We start from the raw sequence: 17,642 nt of genomic DNA, 5'->3' as shown, positions 1-17,642 counted from the left end.
AGTGAAACTGCTGTATAAGTAAAGTATAGGTGAAGTATAAGTGATTCACTGATATTTACAAACATTGCTGTATAAGTGAAGTATAAGTGATTCACTGGTATTTTACAAAAAAAAATACTATAAGTGTGAAGTATAAGTGAAGTATAAGTGATTCACTGATATTCAACAGAAACTGCTATATAAGTAAAGTATAGGTGAAGTATAAGTAATTCACTGATATTTACAAACATTGCTGTATAGTGAAGTATAAGTGATTCACTGATATTTACAAACATTGCTGTATTTAAGTGAAGTATAAGTGATTCATTGATATTTTACAAAAATGCTGTATAAGTGAAGTATAAGTGAAATATAAGTGAATATCAAAGGCTGTAGTATGTTCTGTCCTGTCTGAGGTAAGATCATATAAAAGATGACTTGCTGCTTTTGAAACATGTAGAGAGCTTCCTCTGAAGACTGTGAGTCAGAATTAATTATCAGTTTAATTTTTTACATCCAGTAGCCAGTGATGAACTAATCAGTGCTCTGGTGACATCATTAAACAAATGAAATTAGGCAGCAATCTGTCCCTGGTAACAAATGTTTTGTCAAAAAAAAGAAAAAGAAAAGAAAAAAGAAGAGTGAAACAACAGGTTCAAAATCCATGAATACCATGGGAATTCCCATGACCCATTTAATTCAAATAATTGTTTTAAAAAGTTATTGTTCTTATGTCACCGGTACAGTATGACAGCACTTCCACACCTATCTGAAACTGTCAGCAAGACATAAAATTTGAAGCACAATAGTCTTAACAAAGTGGTGTTTCATTCTTCCCGAAGTGACACACTAATATATCTGAACAGTATATGCAAAGAAATATTTTATAAATAATATAAATGTATATTTATTTTTAAATGTTAGATTGGATTCTCTCACATCCCTTTTCTTCAGTTATGTCTTATTCAGTGCCATCGTGATATATGTCATCCAACATTCAGATGGGATTCTGCAAAACAAAAAAGAAAAAAATATTTTATATAGTCTGGATAGATCTGCTATGTAATTAGCAATTGTTTAATGTAAACATTTAGTTCTTTAAGTCTAAGTTAGAGAATCACAGCCTACCAAGTTTCAGATGTGGGGAATCAAAACTTCAGGAAAAAACAAACTTTCAGTTAAATTTTCAATTTTACTTCTAAAAATAATAGTTTAAAAACATATTCAAGCAAATATCTAGGATAAACGTTAATTTTTGTATTAAAACAGACTTTGAAATATTCAATGTTGAACTTTCATTTTAATTAAGAAGAAACCAGAAAATAAAATGCATACATGTATATACATTTATTTTTAATCTCTTAAGTTCTGGAAACTACTAGAAAGAATCATGCAAATAACTGTTTATAAATTTCTCTGATTCAACTGATTATGTTTCCATAAGTTTCATGTATTTGTATGTACATGTTGAAGATATTAAAGCTGGATGATCAACTTTAATAAAACATCAGTCAGACTGATTTGTTCAGTACATGAACCATTACAACATGTATGTATCTGGAGATAACTGGTAAATAAATGCAAACATCCATTTTAATTATGCATTTTGTAAAAAATATGATGACCATAGGTTTTTCTTTTGGTGTTCTCTGTAGCAACTTTATTTTTCTGAACAAACAATAGGTATTCTGACTTTAGAACAGTTTAATGTAAATGATATTAACATGCAATGATTGGGCTTATAAAAATTAATATGTGTATTAAGCAAACATAAAAGCTAACAAATATTTTTTCATGTTAGTATTTGTTACTGTTTAAAATGTCAGTCATTACAACTGCCCCCATTTCCGTTGGGCTTTTAATTAGCACTGTGTGAAGTAAATTAATTACTCCCAGTCTGCCAGAAGTAGAGATACACATCCTTTTGATAAGACAGGTACAAAGTGATCAGGTGACAACTCCCATTCTCATATAGACATTTTATTGCCCCAATTAGTGGAGCTATGTAATCCCTTTGTAAGGTGATATCTGAAGACTTCCAGTGTTTGTGAATTCCAGAAGTTGATGAACATTACATAAATTATTTTAGTTCATTTAATCAAAATACATATATATATATATATATATATATATATATATATATATATATATATTTATATATGATGCTTTTCAAGTTGGTTTTATCACATAAACTGTTTTAATGTATAATGGCACAAATGTTCATCCATTACTGGAAATGGAGGGACAGGTCACAATGATCAAAATTATATAATTAAAAATTATAACTTATCAATACTTCCAAACTATTAATAGATCATATGGATTTAAAAACTTTAAAATTTGCCTTGACATAAAAAAAAGAAGATAAATCATGTTTGTTGATAACAGAGGGAAACCACAAGTATATTTTAATTAATCACTACTAATTACTTATAATAGTTAAATGTAAACAACAACACCAAACCTTTGTGTGACAAAATAACTATAATCAGCACTAGTTTGAACTTTTAGTATAGTTGTATTCACTAAATAAAATGTTTATGCACATATGCATTAGCATAAATAAAGAGAATTTATCAGACAAAGGAATGCCGCCATTTTGTCTATTTGAAAATCCAACAATGATTGTAATGCATGGTTTTTAAATGAAAAACATGAACTGTTAAAATAAAAAAAATAGGTGCTACATGTAGTCAGATACTTACCAAATTAGTTTTTCTGTATGATAGACTTGTTCCACGGACATGAGGTATAGTCTTAACTAAACACATGTGCACAAAGAAAATGTCCAGGTGCCGTCATTTTGGTTTTCTTCTTTGGTTTCCTCCTACTAGCTGGAGACCCACACAGTGGTGTCTGAATTAAGTCCTTTTGAAGTTGCAAGATGGCAAGGCTATTAATCTCAGGATTTTGCACCTCTCATAATAATCCCTTGTTCTATCTGAATTCTTGATGTCATTGTTGTCTGTTTTTCTTGTGGGGGGGGGGTTTCTTGATTTTTTTTTTTTTTTTTTTTTAGTTAATTAACTTTTTTATATATAAATACAAATTACCATTAATAGATAAAATAAATCCATACTGTAATAAACATTGAAATGGAGCCCACCTTCACACCCCACCTCTTCCCTGCAGCTACAATTTTACAGATATTTATTGTGACAGTTGGTGAGTCTGGAGGGTCTATTTAAGTGAGGAGGTAGCATGGGATAATTATAATCATATAGAATCATGTGTATTAATATTAATATTAATAATTTTTTAAATTATTATTGGAAATACTATCAAATTCTGTTACATGTATGTTTGGTTGTTTAGCCACTGTTCCCAGTGAATTTGATAAATCCTGTGAGAAGTTATGAATTTTTTAAAAATAATCATGAAAATGTTTTGGACTTCCACGTTCATTTGGAACACATCATTTCCTTTGCAAAAGGACTATCTTCAAACTAATAGTTCACTTATATTTTACTTATAGAAACAAACAAAAAATGTCTTAATTCCAGTTCACTTATACCACTGATAAACCACTTATAGGTGAAATATATGTGGAGTATCAGTGATGTATCAGTTAACCATTCTTTTCACTTATACTTATACACACTGATACTTCACTTATACCAATATATGGGTAACTTATAGGCCACTTATCAGTGGCGTATAAGTAAAGTATATTCCACTTATAAGTTTGTATAAGTTATTTCCGTAAGGGCATGCTGCCCATATTCATGCTGGACGGCCCTGGGTTGTGTCTACCTTGACAACTTGTCACATTGCCCACATATGTGAATGCTGTAGGGAGCGTCAGAACTGGGGTATTCATCGCTGGTCATGTGTCATGTTTTCAGATGTTTTCACTTTGGACTTCCTTGACATGCGTGGTTGGGTCTGGCGACGACGAAATGAATGGCACGCCAACATCACAATGCGATTTCATGACATACTTGGCGGTGGATCGGTTATGGTGTGGAGTGGTATAACTATGACTGACAGAACCCCCTTCCATATTGTGCAAGGAAGGTTCACTGGGCAGTACTACCGGGACAACATACTGACACACTTTGTCATCCCGTGTGGGTCGACGTTTTGTTTTTCAGGACGACAATGCCCATGCTCACCATGCACGAATCGTCAATGCTCACCTCCAGCAGCACAACATCTATCAAATGCCATGTCCAGTAATGAGTCCAGACCGTTCCCTCATTGAACACGTCTGGGACATAATAGGGAGACGTGTGCGTCAACGTCGGGCGCTGCAAGAGGAGAGGAACAGACTCCCTCAAATGGCCATTGGGACTCATTCGCAGTATGCCTCGTCGACTGAATGAATGTCTGACACATCGTGGCAGTATATCACCCACTACTGATAAAAAAACCCGTCAACTTTCAAATTTCACTTCTGACCCCAATCGTCCTTCAAGATTTTTAGTGGTCATAAAACCTACTGTAATACTGAACTACTGGTTGTAATGTTTGCCCAATTAATTCACTGTTATCATATAACCATTCCCCACAGCTAATATACCTAAAAACAAATAACAGTATATATACATGTGTACTTATATATATATGTGTGTGTGTGTGTATGTGTGTGTGTGTGTGTGTGTGTGTGTGTATATATATATTAAATTATATTTGCTTGTTTTTTTCAGTATCTAATGTGATGGAAGAAGACAAAATATACATCTTGAATGTCTCATATGACACTACCAGTCATAAAGTGAAAAATTCTAGTACTGTACGTGTCATTATTCCAGTAATTAAAGGGAAAACACAGGTTGTGAAAATGTTTGCTGTAGATTCATCATTGAAACTAGAGGTTGTTTTGGGAGCTAGTGAATCCGAAGTAAGCTTCAGGAATCTTGAATTGCATGGGTTTGACTGGCCAGTGGAAGATGAAGCTGGCTTGGTATACAAGAACCATAAGCAAGATCCACATCTATTATTCTTACCAGAAGATATTCTTAGAATGAACGACACTAATTTCTATCTTGTTATTAGAGTTAAGGTGAGTTTTTGTTGGAATATTCATGGTTATATGGCTTTTGAAATGTCATCTGACAGTAGTGTCATGTTGTCCAGTTAAACAAATATACCAATAACGAATTTCCCAATAAGATAGGGCTGTATTTCCGGGGTTTATAGTACAATTGCCATTACATATAAGCTATAGGTGAGTAACTTGTCATACAGTCTTTTAATTTAACACTGGACAAAAATAGCCAGTACAGGATTTTTTATCCATTTGTTTTTTAATATATCTGAAACTTGAGCTATGTCTTATGTCAGACAATATCCAATTCAGTATCAAACATTACTCCAAGGCAGATAATTAATAAGAAAGTTCAATAAAAAAGAAGTGTTGTCTACAACCGTTATGCAGTTGAAGTTATTGTCAATTTGGTGCAGAACGTTCTGGTAAAGCATTTGCCTGATGTTCCGTTGGTTTATGATCCATCCTAGTCTGTGGATCTATTGGGCTATTTCTCATTTCAACCAGTACACCACGACTACTGTATCAAATGTCATGGTATGCACTATTCTGTCTGTGGATCTATTGGGCTATTTCTCATTTCAACCAGTACACCACGACTACTGTATCAAATGTCATGGTATGCACTATTCTGTCTGTGGATCTATTGGGCTATTTCTCATTTCAACCAGTACACCACGACTACTGTATCAAATGTCATGGTATGCACTATTCTGTCTGTGGATCTATTGGGCTATTTCTCATTTCAACCAGTACACCATGACTACTGTATCAAATGTCATGGTATGCACTATTCTGTCTGTGGATCTATTGGGCTATTTCTCATTTCAACCAGTACACCATGACTACTGTATCAAATGTCATGGTATGCACTATTCTGTCTGTGGATCTATTGGGCTATTTCTCATTTCAACCAGTACACCATGACTACTGTATCAAATGTCATGGTATGCACTATTCTGTCTGTGGATCTATTGGGCTATTTCTCATTTCAACCAGTACACCATGACTACTGTATCAAATGTCATGGTATGCACTATTCTGTCTGTGGATCTATTGGGCTATTTGTCATTTCAACCAGTACACCATGACTACTGTATCAAATGTCATGGTATGCACTATTCTGTCTGTGGATCTATTGGGCTATTTCTCATTTCAACCAGTACACCATGACTACTGTATCAAATGTCATGGTATGCACTATTCTGTCTGTGGGATGGTGTATATAAAAGATCCCATGCTACTAATAGAAACACCTAACAGCTTGCCTCTCTTAAATTATATGTAAAAAATTACCAAATCTTTGACATCCAATAGCTGATGAATAATAATCAGTGTGCTCTAGTGGTGTTGTTAATCACAAATGAAACAATTGAAATATGTAAATTCAAATTTTATTAATGGTGTGGATCTACTCTCAGTTAAAATAAGCCGAGAATGAAATGTAGCGATATGTCATAAACAATTACCTATTCCTGCTGACACAATTCAGTTATTTACGTGACTCCTATATAATTACATATACAATTACCTATCCCTGCTGACACAATTCAGTTATTCACGTGACTCCTATATAATTACATATACAATTACCTATCCCTGCTGACACAATTCAGTTATTCACGTGACTCCTATATAATCACATGAACAAGGACCTATCCCTGCTGACACAATTCAGTTATTCACGTGACTCCTATATAACTACATGAACAATGACCTATCCCTGCTGGCACAATTCAGTTATTCACGTGACTCCTATATAATTACATATATAATTACCTATCCCTGCTGACGCAATTCAGTTATTCACGTGACTCCTATATAATTACATATACAATTACCTATCCCTGCTGACGCAATTCAGTTATTCACGTGACTCCTATATAATTACATATACAATTACCTATCCCTGCTGACGCAATTCAATTATTCACGTGACTCCTATATAATTACATGAACAATGACCTATCCCTGCTGGCGCAATTCAGTTATTCACGTGACTCCTATATAATTACATATACAATTACCTATCCCTGCTGACGCAATTCAGTTATTCACGTGACTCCTATATAATTACATATACAATTACCTATCCCTGCTGACACAATTCAGTTATTCACGTGACTCCTATATAATTACATATACAATTACCTATCCCTGCTGACAATTCCTATATAATTACATATACAATTACCTATCCCTGCTGACACAATTCAGTTATTCACGTGACTCCTGTATAATTACATATACAATGACCTATCCCTGCTGACACAATTCAGTTATTCACGTGACTCCTGTATAATCACATGAACAATGACCTATCTCTGCTGACACAATTCAGTTATTCACGTGACTCCTATATAATCACATGAACAATGACCTATCCCTGCTGGCACAATTCAGTTATTCACGTGACTCCTGTATAATCACATGAACAATGACCTATCCCTGCTGACACAATTCAGTTATTCACGTGACTCCTATATAATCACATGAACAAGGACCTATCCCTGCTGGCACAATTCAGTTATTCACGTGACTCCTGTATAATCACATGAACAATGACCTATCCCTGCTGGCACAATTCAGTTATTCACGTGACTCCTATATAATCACATGAACAATGACCTATCCCTGCTGACACAATTCAGTTATTCACGTGAATAATCACAGTTATCACGCTGAATGACCTATCCCTGCTGGCACAATTCAGTTATTCACGTGACTCCTGTATAATCACATGAACAATGACCTATCCAATTGCTGACTCCTATATAATTACACAATTCAGTTATTCACATGACTCCTGTATAATCACATGAACAATGACCTATCCCTGCTGACACAATTCAGTTATTCACGTGACTCCTACATAATCACATAAACAATGACCTATCCCTGCTGACGCAATTCAGTTATTCACGTGACTCCTGTATAATCACATGAACAATGACCTATCCCTGCTGGCACAATTCAGTTATTCACGTGACTCCTATATAATTACATATACAATTACCTATCCTTGCTGACACAATTCAGTTATTCACGTGACTCCTGTATAATCACATGAACAATGACCTATCCCTGCTGACACAATTCAGTTATTCACGTGACTCCTACATAATCACATAAACAATGACCTATCCCTGCTGACGCAATTCAGTTATTCACGTGACTCCTGTATAATCACATGAACAATGACCTATCCCTGCTGACACAATTCAGTTATTCACGTGACTCCTATATAATCACATGAACAAGGACCTATCCCTGCTGACACAATTCAGTTATTCACGTGACTCCTATATAATCACATGAACAATGACCTATCCCTGCTGACGCAATTCAGTTATTCACGTGACTCCTATATAATCACATGAACAATGACCTATCCCTGCTGACACAATTCAGTTATTCACGTGACTCCTATATAATCACATGAACAATGACCTATCCCTGCTGACACAATTCAGTTATTCACGTGACTCCTGTATAATCACATGAACAATGACCTATCCCTGCTGACACAATTCAGTTATTCACGTGACTCCTGTATAATCACATGAACAATGACCTATCCCTGCTGACGCAATTCAGTTATTCACGTGACTCCTGTATAATCACATGAACAATGACCTATCCCTGCTGACACAATTCAGTTATTCACGTGACTCCTATATAATCACATGAACAAGGACCTATCCCTGCTGACACAATTCAGTTATTCACGTGACTCCTATATAATCACATGAACAATGACCTATCCCTGCTGACGCAATTCAGTTATTCACGTGACTCCTATATAATCACATGAACAATGACCTATCCCTGCTGACACAATTCAGTTATTCACGTGACTCCTATATAATCACATGAACAATGACCTATCCCTGCTGACGCAATTCAGTTATTCACGTGACTCCTATATAATCACATGTTGCAACAATAAGCAAAATCGAATCCTAGGAATATAAAGGAATTGCATCAAAGGTAATAAACAGACATAAGCCAGTGCTTGTTAGGAAAGGCGAGGGATCACTCTTGCTCCCCTTCACACTCGCCTGGAAAGTTTTGAGTGAGTAGCAAATTGATCGCCTTGCAATAAAATAACACCATTTCAGGAGAGTGATTTTCAGCTTGCTTTGATTTTACTCATGTCGAAGACTTTGTACCATATAGAACTAAAAATCAGTTTATCCTCTATGAAAAAAGGACAATAACTGCGAGACTTGAATCTGTATAAACTAATATTCTGAATCCGTTGTCATACATGTATTTTGTTAGCACTGTATAGACTCCTTTTGAGATTACTTGGACAAATTCACAGTGTATTGTGATTTGTACATGGTGACCTGTTGAGAAAGCTCTTTAGCTATGGCAGGTAAAACTTAAAGCTACTTAACAACTAATGATGTCATTAGTGAAACTATGTATTTCATGGTCAGCATTTTGTATAGACACTAGAAGTGTAATTACCATATGGTTAGGTTACAACAGAATGCATATCCTGATGCATTGCTGAGTTGTCATATGATACAAATTGTGATGATTAACCTTTAGACTACTGCATTAATTTTTGAAAAAACCCACGTTGAATGGGTACAAGTTTATAATTTTTACTCACATATATTCACTTAAATGTTTTATAAGTACATAAAGTGAAGTTCATATTTGAATCAGTAAGTATTATTTTTGTGTAGTTTTCTAATTTTTATGATATTTTTGACCAGTTAATGGTGATTAAAATTAGGCAAAAAATCGAAAAAGTCATGTTTACTTAAAGGAATTTGTGGTCAGCTGTTCATTATTTATGTCCATTATTTCCAATAACAGTGGTTTTCTGACCAGAATTAAAAAAACACAAAAAAAAATGAACTCATTCATATCCTAATATTTGGTGATTTTCGTGGTTGGTAAAGCGATCAAATTTATTATGAAATTAGCTGTCACAATCAGCTGTTGATCCTTGAAAATTATCGCGATGTGCCACCATTGTTGTTAAACTTGAGCGAAAATACTTGCCAAAAACTACTTTTTGAAGTAAAAATTCCAAGGTATTTTCCATTGAAAAAAACAAAATCTAAAGACACGAGAAGATGAGTTTTCTTCTGTTTTCTGATAATAAATCATTTCCCGTGAGTGTCGTGTGCAAAACACCAGGAAATATGAATTGTATACAGTGTACAGTATGTCGACTGGCATGACATCGGGCAAGATATCTCAGGTTAAGAACATTGATGTTGGTTATTATGCAGTTTAAAACAGTTTTCCCAATTACAGCTTTTTTTACCAATACATTACGTTATCAACAATGCCTAGCCTTAAGTTGTCAATTTTACCAAATCCAGCTACATTTTGTTAGGTTTACTAATTTGTCAGCAAAGATTTCCTAATTACGATTTGTCCTTTGCATCCATTCATCAACATTTCTTTTGAAGTCTCTCTCAAGTTTTCATTGAATTATTCTGAAACTTAGTACATTCAGACATTTTTTAACATCTTGATTATTATTTTTTTAAAGTATTCAATAAAATTCTTAAGAGTGTTTTTGATTAAAATAAATATGTTGTGACAGTCATGTCAAAAAAAAATTCATTGCATATAATCTCAGTGCAACTACAATCACAAATGAAGTGTGGGTAACTGACACAACAAAAAAAGTAACTTTTATTTGACATGTCTTTGAACTTGCCAAAATTCTCTGAATCTGAAGTATCAAGTTTTCAGGTATATTTAGAAATGTGTAGTGCACAGGTAATCTATGATCACTAGAACCAGAGAACTAAGTTTTCTACAAGGAATTTTTTATTAACTGTTTTATTAATGGGTAACTGATGTAACACTAAAAGTAACTGACGCAACATTTGCAAATCATAAAAACTAATAAGAACATATTTTAAAAATAAAACATTTGTCTTTGGCAACTGGTTCATCTAAATTGTAAGAAATACATACATCTTAAAGGGAATTTAAAAAACTAACAATAGGGGCATGTTCAGGGTGGTGGGTTAGGGGTCAACCTCCCATTTCCCAACCCTATCCCTGCTGAAAGCAAATTATTATTATTATTTTAATATGCATATACATGCATTTGTCATGTGAATTTTACTTGTAGAATGCAACAAAGAGCATTTTAGGACATCAGGTTCTCACAATTTTTCAACCCCTCCCCACCCCCACCCCCATGTAACTTGGGCAGTTGCACCCTCGATGCCAGCCAGTCTCAACCCCCACTCCCTTCTAAATTTTCTGCACACATGCCTCAACAATGAGACAACAGCTTACGTTTACATGTACATCTTGATTCGAAGTGTAATGATTTGGGGGTTTTGCAATTTCCAAGTATATATACTGCATTCACTTTCTTATGACATTACCATATGACTGAACCGAACCAAATATTTCGTAAGAAATTGATGGGAATAAGACTGCTATTGTGAATAACATATATATTCTTTCTTTAAAAAAAAATTGGGGGTGGGGTGGGTATTCTCAGCATGCTGTCCTGTCTCATTTCTTTTTTTCTTGTTTGATTTCACTTTATCTTGCTCCATTTTTCACTATTCTCTATTCTTTTCCCTCCAACCTTTCTGTCTTCATTCAAATGTGCTTGATTTTCGTTCATTTTCTAGGTTGCTGTCTTGGGAGGTATTCTACTAAAAACATCAGCAACTTTGTATATTTTTAGGAGTAGCAACCAATTTATCAAATAAAAGGACATTTGCTATTTAGAACTATTAAAGGGGCAATATCATAGTTGTATAATATATTTCCAAAAACTATTATTATTATTTTATTTATCTTTTGAAATTTAAACATTATTCTTGAATTAAGTTACATGCCCATAAAACATTACAACCAAATAACTTAATTTACAGGTGAAAAAGAATTATATCAGTACAAAATTAATTTCAGGTGACCAACAGTTAATTGGGTGAAATCACATTTTGAATTGGAGTTGCAATTGCACAATGACAAAGGATTGGCTGTTTTGTTGAATAACTGATGCAAACTGTTTATGTACTTTACAATTTTAGCTAAGAATTCATGGGAAACCACTGTGGCAGTAAGGTGTAATGTTAATTTATTTTTCTGAGTTAATTATGAAAGATTATGTATGAAATCATCTAATGTGTAGTTATTTATCTAAATGTAAAAATAGCAAAATAAGTGACTTACCACTACTTGTATGAAACTGCAATTTTAAATTTGTGTTACCGATAATTATTATTGAAAATTATAGATACTGTTTACAATAAATGGTGCTGTACATATATTAATCTAAGCTAATGAAACAATGTCTACCTCTGACATCACAAGCAATACAATATATCTAATGAAACAAATTCTATGTGCATCTGACATCAAAAGCTATACAATATATATCTTGAAGTATAAGGGTATATGCATTGATGCTTGTGAAACTGCTATCATCTACATACATGTATCTATTTATAAACACTGTTAACTGAGTCATGATTATTTTACTTTAGTGAAATAGACATCTTTAGATTAATTTCTAAGGAGTGACAGTATTTGCAGTTCTTGAAAACCTTTCTTCTATATAGTTATCTGGTGGATAAGTATATACTGTTAGTGTACAGTGCTCAAACTGAATGGCAACACCAACGTAATGGTGGGGTATAAAGGCAGTATATAGCAGGGGTGGGGGAAAATTAAATTGTCAATCGGTCCCGCTTGACGTCATCATTAACGGGGGAGGGGGGGGGGAATAAAAAAATTACTTTTTTATCACATCAGTGAAAAAAAACACCCTATAAATTGTATATATTTTACATAATGGAATAAATAATATAAAAAAGGAATAAAAGTTATGAATTTAAATCCCATATATGTATAAAAAGTACAAGTATTCAGTAGTACTGTGTCCTGAAAATTAATAAAAGATTGCACCGTTGAAGCATTTGACCGCCTGAGCTAGCACGTTTAGACAAAGAGATTAATAATGTCATCACTGATTGGACGAAATTTGACCTCTACTGGCTCTTGAGATAACCAGTACATGTAGCTGTCTGCTTACTCTCACTTGTTGACAAAAAAGTGGAAACCTTTTGTTAATTTTAAAATCCTTTATAATTATTGGATAGACTACATTGAACAGTCAACAATAAATACATTTATTGATTATTTCAGTATATTTTATGCTATTTCAAGCAGTTTGTATTGCACAAAAGTATCTTGCTTCGGACTGGGACACTCGACCTGACAAAGCTCCGTACATAGGTGTTGACAGGTGTTGATTGTAACCAGTTGCAAACTCTGGGTCCTTTGTTTTAATTGGAGTGTAATACCTTGATGGCTCTCTCACCAAGAATGGTGTTATTGTTAACCTCTGTTTTATCTCTTGACTGGCTCAGCAACTTTGACACAATTAATGTCTAGCCTAGTGCCGTGGCTGTGGATTGACACTACTGTAGGTCCGACTTCCGTGACTGATGATATATACTTAGGCAGACTTTAAAATCACAGACATCTGAAACACAAGCTATACTGACCACTATTTATTTATTATTTTAAATCATGCATGAGATACCGATGTCTGGGCAGGCCGTCCACTTGACGGATAAGAATTTGTTCCAATAATAGAAATGGACAGGTGCTTCGGACCGACAAGAATGACAAAAGTGGGACCGGCAAACACATGTTTTTAAAAAATAATTTCGGTCTCAGAGATCGAGAATCGGTCCCAGACCGGGAGAAAAGGGCTTTTCCCCACCCTGGTATATACGTATTATTTGTTAGTGTACAGGGCTCAAACTGAATGACAGCACCAACGTAATGGTGGGGTATAAAGGCAGTATATAGGTATTACTTGTTAGTGTACAGGGCTCAAACTGAATGGCACCACCAACGTAATGGTGGGGTATAAAGGCAGTATATAGGTATTACTTGTTAGTGTACAGGGCTCAAACTGAATGGCAGCACCAACGTAATGGTGGGGTATAAAGGCAGTATATAGGTATTACTTGTTAGTGTACAGGGCTCAAACTGAATGGCACCACCAACGTGATGGTGGGGTATAAAGGCAGTATATAGGTATTACTTGTTAGTGTACAGGGCTCAAACTGAATGGTACCACCAACGTAATGGTGGGGTATAAAGGCAGTATATAGGTATTACTTGTTAGTGTACAGAGCTCAAACTTAATGGCAGCACCAACGTAATGGTGGAGTATAAAGGCAGTATATAGGTATTACTTGTTAGTGTACAGGGCTTAAACTGAATGGCAGCAACAACATAATGATGCAGTAAAAAGGCAGTATATACGTATTACTTGTTGTTAGTGTACAGGGCTTAAACTGAATGGCAGCACCAACGTAATGGTGCAGTAAAAAGGCAGTATATACGTATTACTTGTTGTTAGTGTACAGGGCTTAAACTGAATGGCAGCACCAACATAATGGTGCAGTAAAAAGGCTGTATATACATATTACTTGTTAGTGTACAGGGCTTACACTGAATGGCAGCACAAAAGTAATGGTGTAGTATAAAGGCAGTATATAGGTATTACTTCTTGTTAGTAGGGCTAAAACTGAATGGCAGCACCAACGTAATGGTGGGGTATAAAGGCAGTATATAGGTATTACTTGTTAGTGTACGTACAGGGCTCAAACTGAATGGCAGCACCAACGTAATGGTGGAGTATAAAGGCAGTATATACATATTACTTGTTAGTGTACAGGGCTTAAACTGAATGGCACCACCAACATAATAGTGGAGTAAAAAGGCAGTATATAGGTATTACTTGTTGTTAGTGTACAGGGCTCAAACTGAATGGCACCACCAACGTAATGTTGGAGTATAAAGGCAGTATATAGGTATTACTTCTTGTTAGTGTACAGGGTTCAAACTGAATGGCAGCACCAACATAATGGTGCAGTAAAAAGGCAGTATATAGGTATTACTTGTTAGTGTACAGGGCTTAAACTGAATGGCAGCACCAACGTAATGGTGGGGTATAAAGGCAGTATATACGTATTACTTGTTAGTGTACATGGCTCAAACTGAATGGCAGCACCAACGTAATGGTGGAGTATAAAGGCAGTATATACGTATTACTTGTTAGTGTACTTGGCTCAAACTGAATGGCAGCACCAACGTAATGGTGGAGTAAAAAGGCACTATATAGGTATTACTTGTTAGTGTACAGGGCTCAAACTGAATGGCAGCACCAACGTAATGGTGGTGTATAAAGGCAATATATAGGTATTACTTGTTAGTGTACAGGGGTTAAACTGAATGGCAGCAACAACGTAATGGTGCAGTAAAAAGACAGTATATACGTATTACTTGTTAGTGTACAGGGCTTAAACTGAATGGTACCACCAACGTAATGGTGGAGTATAAAGGCAGTATATAGGTATTACTTCTTGTTAATGTACATGGCTCAAACTGAATGCCAGCACCAACGTAATGGTGAAGTATAAAGGCAGTATATAGGTATTGTTTACTTGGTAATGCCTCGGCCAGAAGCGGTCAGGCCAAGGCCGGCTCTTGTGCCCACGACAGGCGTGCGCTACAACAGCTTGATCTGAATGTGCACTTAAAACCCTATGACATGACATGACATTACTTGTTAGTGTACAGGGCTGAAACTGAATGGCAGCACCAACGTAATGGTGGAGTAAAAAGACAGTATATACGTATCACTTGTTAGTGTACAGGGCTTAAACTGAATGGCAGCACCAACGTAATGGTGGAGTATAAAGGCAGTATATAGGTATTACTTGTTAGTGTACAGGGCTTAAACTGTATGGCAGCACCAACGTAATGGTGCAGTAAAAAGGCAGTGTATAGGTATTACTTGTTAGTGGACAGGGCTTAGACTGAATGGCAGCACCAACGTAATGGTGATTGGTCTGAAACTCAGTATAGTTATTGTCAGGTGCAGTGTTCGGAATTCTTGCTTTACTTATCTTCATTTCACATTTCATACTGGGTTAGTTCCTAATTATACATGTATAAATATTATTCATAGACTAAATGTTTTTTGTCCTTTTCTCCATAGAAAGGTCAGATTGTCCATGGTAAACTTGATGAATCACACAGACTGAAGATTCAGATTGGGCTACAGACATTTACTGTTGAGTGTTCTTACTGGAGTGAGGCACATGAAGAGTGGAGACAGGATGGTTGTATGGTTAGTTGTTCACTCCCCAGACGAAGATAACATTCTAAAATATATTTGGCTGATAGATTTTAAAACAAGTACTACTTGTAATCTGACAGCCTTTATTAAGAATAATAGATACAGGTAGTTACTTTATTTGATGTCTTTACCTTTGTACACATATTTGTTAAAGCAAGATAAAGCAAGATAAAGCAACATAGGAAGATAACATCTAAAAGGCGCTCAATCACAGATTTAGTGGGCCTTATTTCTCTAAATATGGATTATGAATGATAATTACATTAATTTAGAATACCACACCTTGCTATTGTATTACCCAAAACATTTTAATTGAACCATGAGTGAGGGAATCCCATGACAACCTGTGAGCAGCTTCATTTTAAAAAATTGGAACTCTTTTATTAGGAGTCTGAAACGTACGATAAAAGCGAGTATTGATGAGGCTATATATACGACAGCCTTGTAAAGTACCTTTGAATTGTATATATAGTGCACGGCCACCGTAGAGACTTCAAAATAATTTCAAATATATTATTCTGTTTACTGCTGAGTAGCACTCCAGAAACAAGTGAGATGCGCACGCAGGTCGATCATAGCGCGTTTAGCATGGTTACGCGATGGGTTGGTTTGGAGCAATCTCCATGTTTTGTGACATAAGTGTTACATGTTTAACATTCCCACTGGTTCAGTACAATTACTGGTAACTTTGAGAATAAGTTCTCATTGTTTGATTGTTTTTTGCATACGTACGTTTGTACTTTTGAACCTTTGTTCGGCCACAACTTGTAGGCCCATGCCATGTGACATGGCGAACGTTACGCCGCCATCTTGTGTGAAAACTGCAAATTGTAGTACTATTGTGTCTGAATTTGACTTAGTCGGTGCAATATTGGGTTCAGATATGCCTAGCAAGGGCAAAGCGGCAAAAAAGTCATCGGGTTCACGTTTGGCTAAATCTTCTAGCAAAGTTTCCAGTGACACGAGCACTGCATTGACCGATCGAACGCGACCTCAGACAGATAAGGGAGATAATTCTTCATCTGTGGGCATATCGGATAAGAATGGTCCCGATACCTCTGCTAAAGACAAATCTTTGAGTGAACTTTACAACATGGTGCATTCACTGGCGTCATCTGTTAAATTAATGTCTGAAAACATTCAGAGATCGAATGTTTGCAGTGATGATGAGGATTTTGTTCTTTACGGTGAGCATTCGGCGAAACATCGCAGAGTTGATTCTTTTTCCGGATTTTCGGGTGATGACATTTGTGACCAGATCGAAAACTTATTAACAGACAAGTCTGTGGTGGATAGTGGTTGCCTGGTTGCAGACAAAGGCTGTGACAACACATCTGATATGACGATTTTCCCAGATTATTTCAAGGAAATTGCTCAGGATTTTTCTGAAGAGGAAACCACTGGGCCAGATTTGGGAGGTCAGTTGTCAAAACTGGTACAAGACATTTTGAGTAAGAAAATGTCAGAAGAGAAACTGAAGGCCAAGTCTGATGAATATCCCAG

The 17,642-nt window shown here is 35.4% G+C and overlaps 1 protein-coding gene across 1 annotated transcript in view; it reads left to right on the top strand.

The window, feature by feature from the left end:
- LOC121376803 overlaps window positions 1-16,305 on the top strand; it is a 79,958-nt gene extending 63,653 nt beyond the window's left edge. Inside the window, exons 7-8 of the mRNA XM_041504577.1 lie at window positions 4,629-4,984; window positions 15,999-16,305. Of these exons, the coding sequence (XP_041360511.1) occupies window positions 4,629-4,984; window positions 15,999-16,160 (518 nt within the window). The 3' untranslated portion in view covers window positions 16,161-16,305. The remainder of the gene's footprint in view (window positions 1-4,628; window positions 4,985-15,998) is intronic.
- Window positions 16,306-17,642: the final 1,337 nt, after the last annotated feature.

Source organism: Gigantopelta aegis, chromosome 7, assembly GCF_016097555.1.
Source record: "Gigantopelta aegis isolate Gae_Host chromosome 7, Gae_host_genome, whole genome shotgun sequence".
Classification (NCBI taxonomy): Eukaryota; Metazoa; Mollusca; class Gastropoda; order Neomphalida; family Peltospiridae; genus Gigantopelta; species Gigantopelta aegis.
Note: the sequence above shows the minus strand (reverse complement) of the source record. Positions and strands in the feature narration are given on the sequence as shown.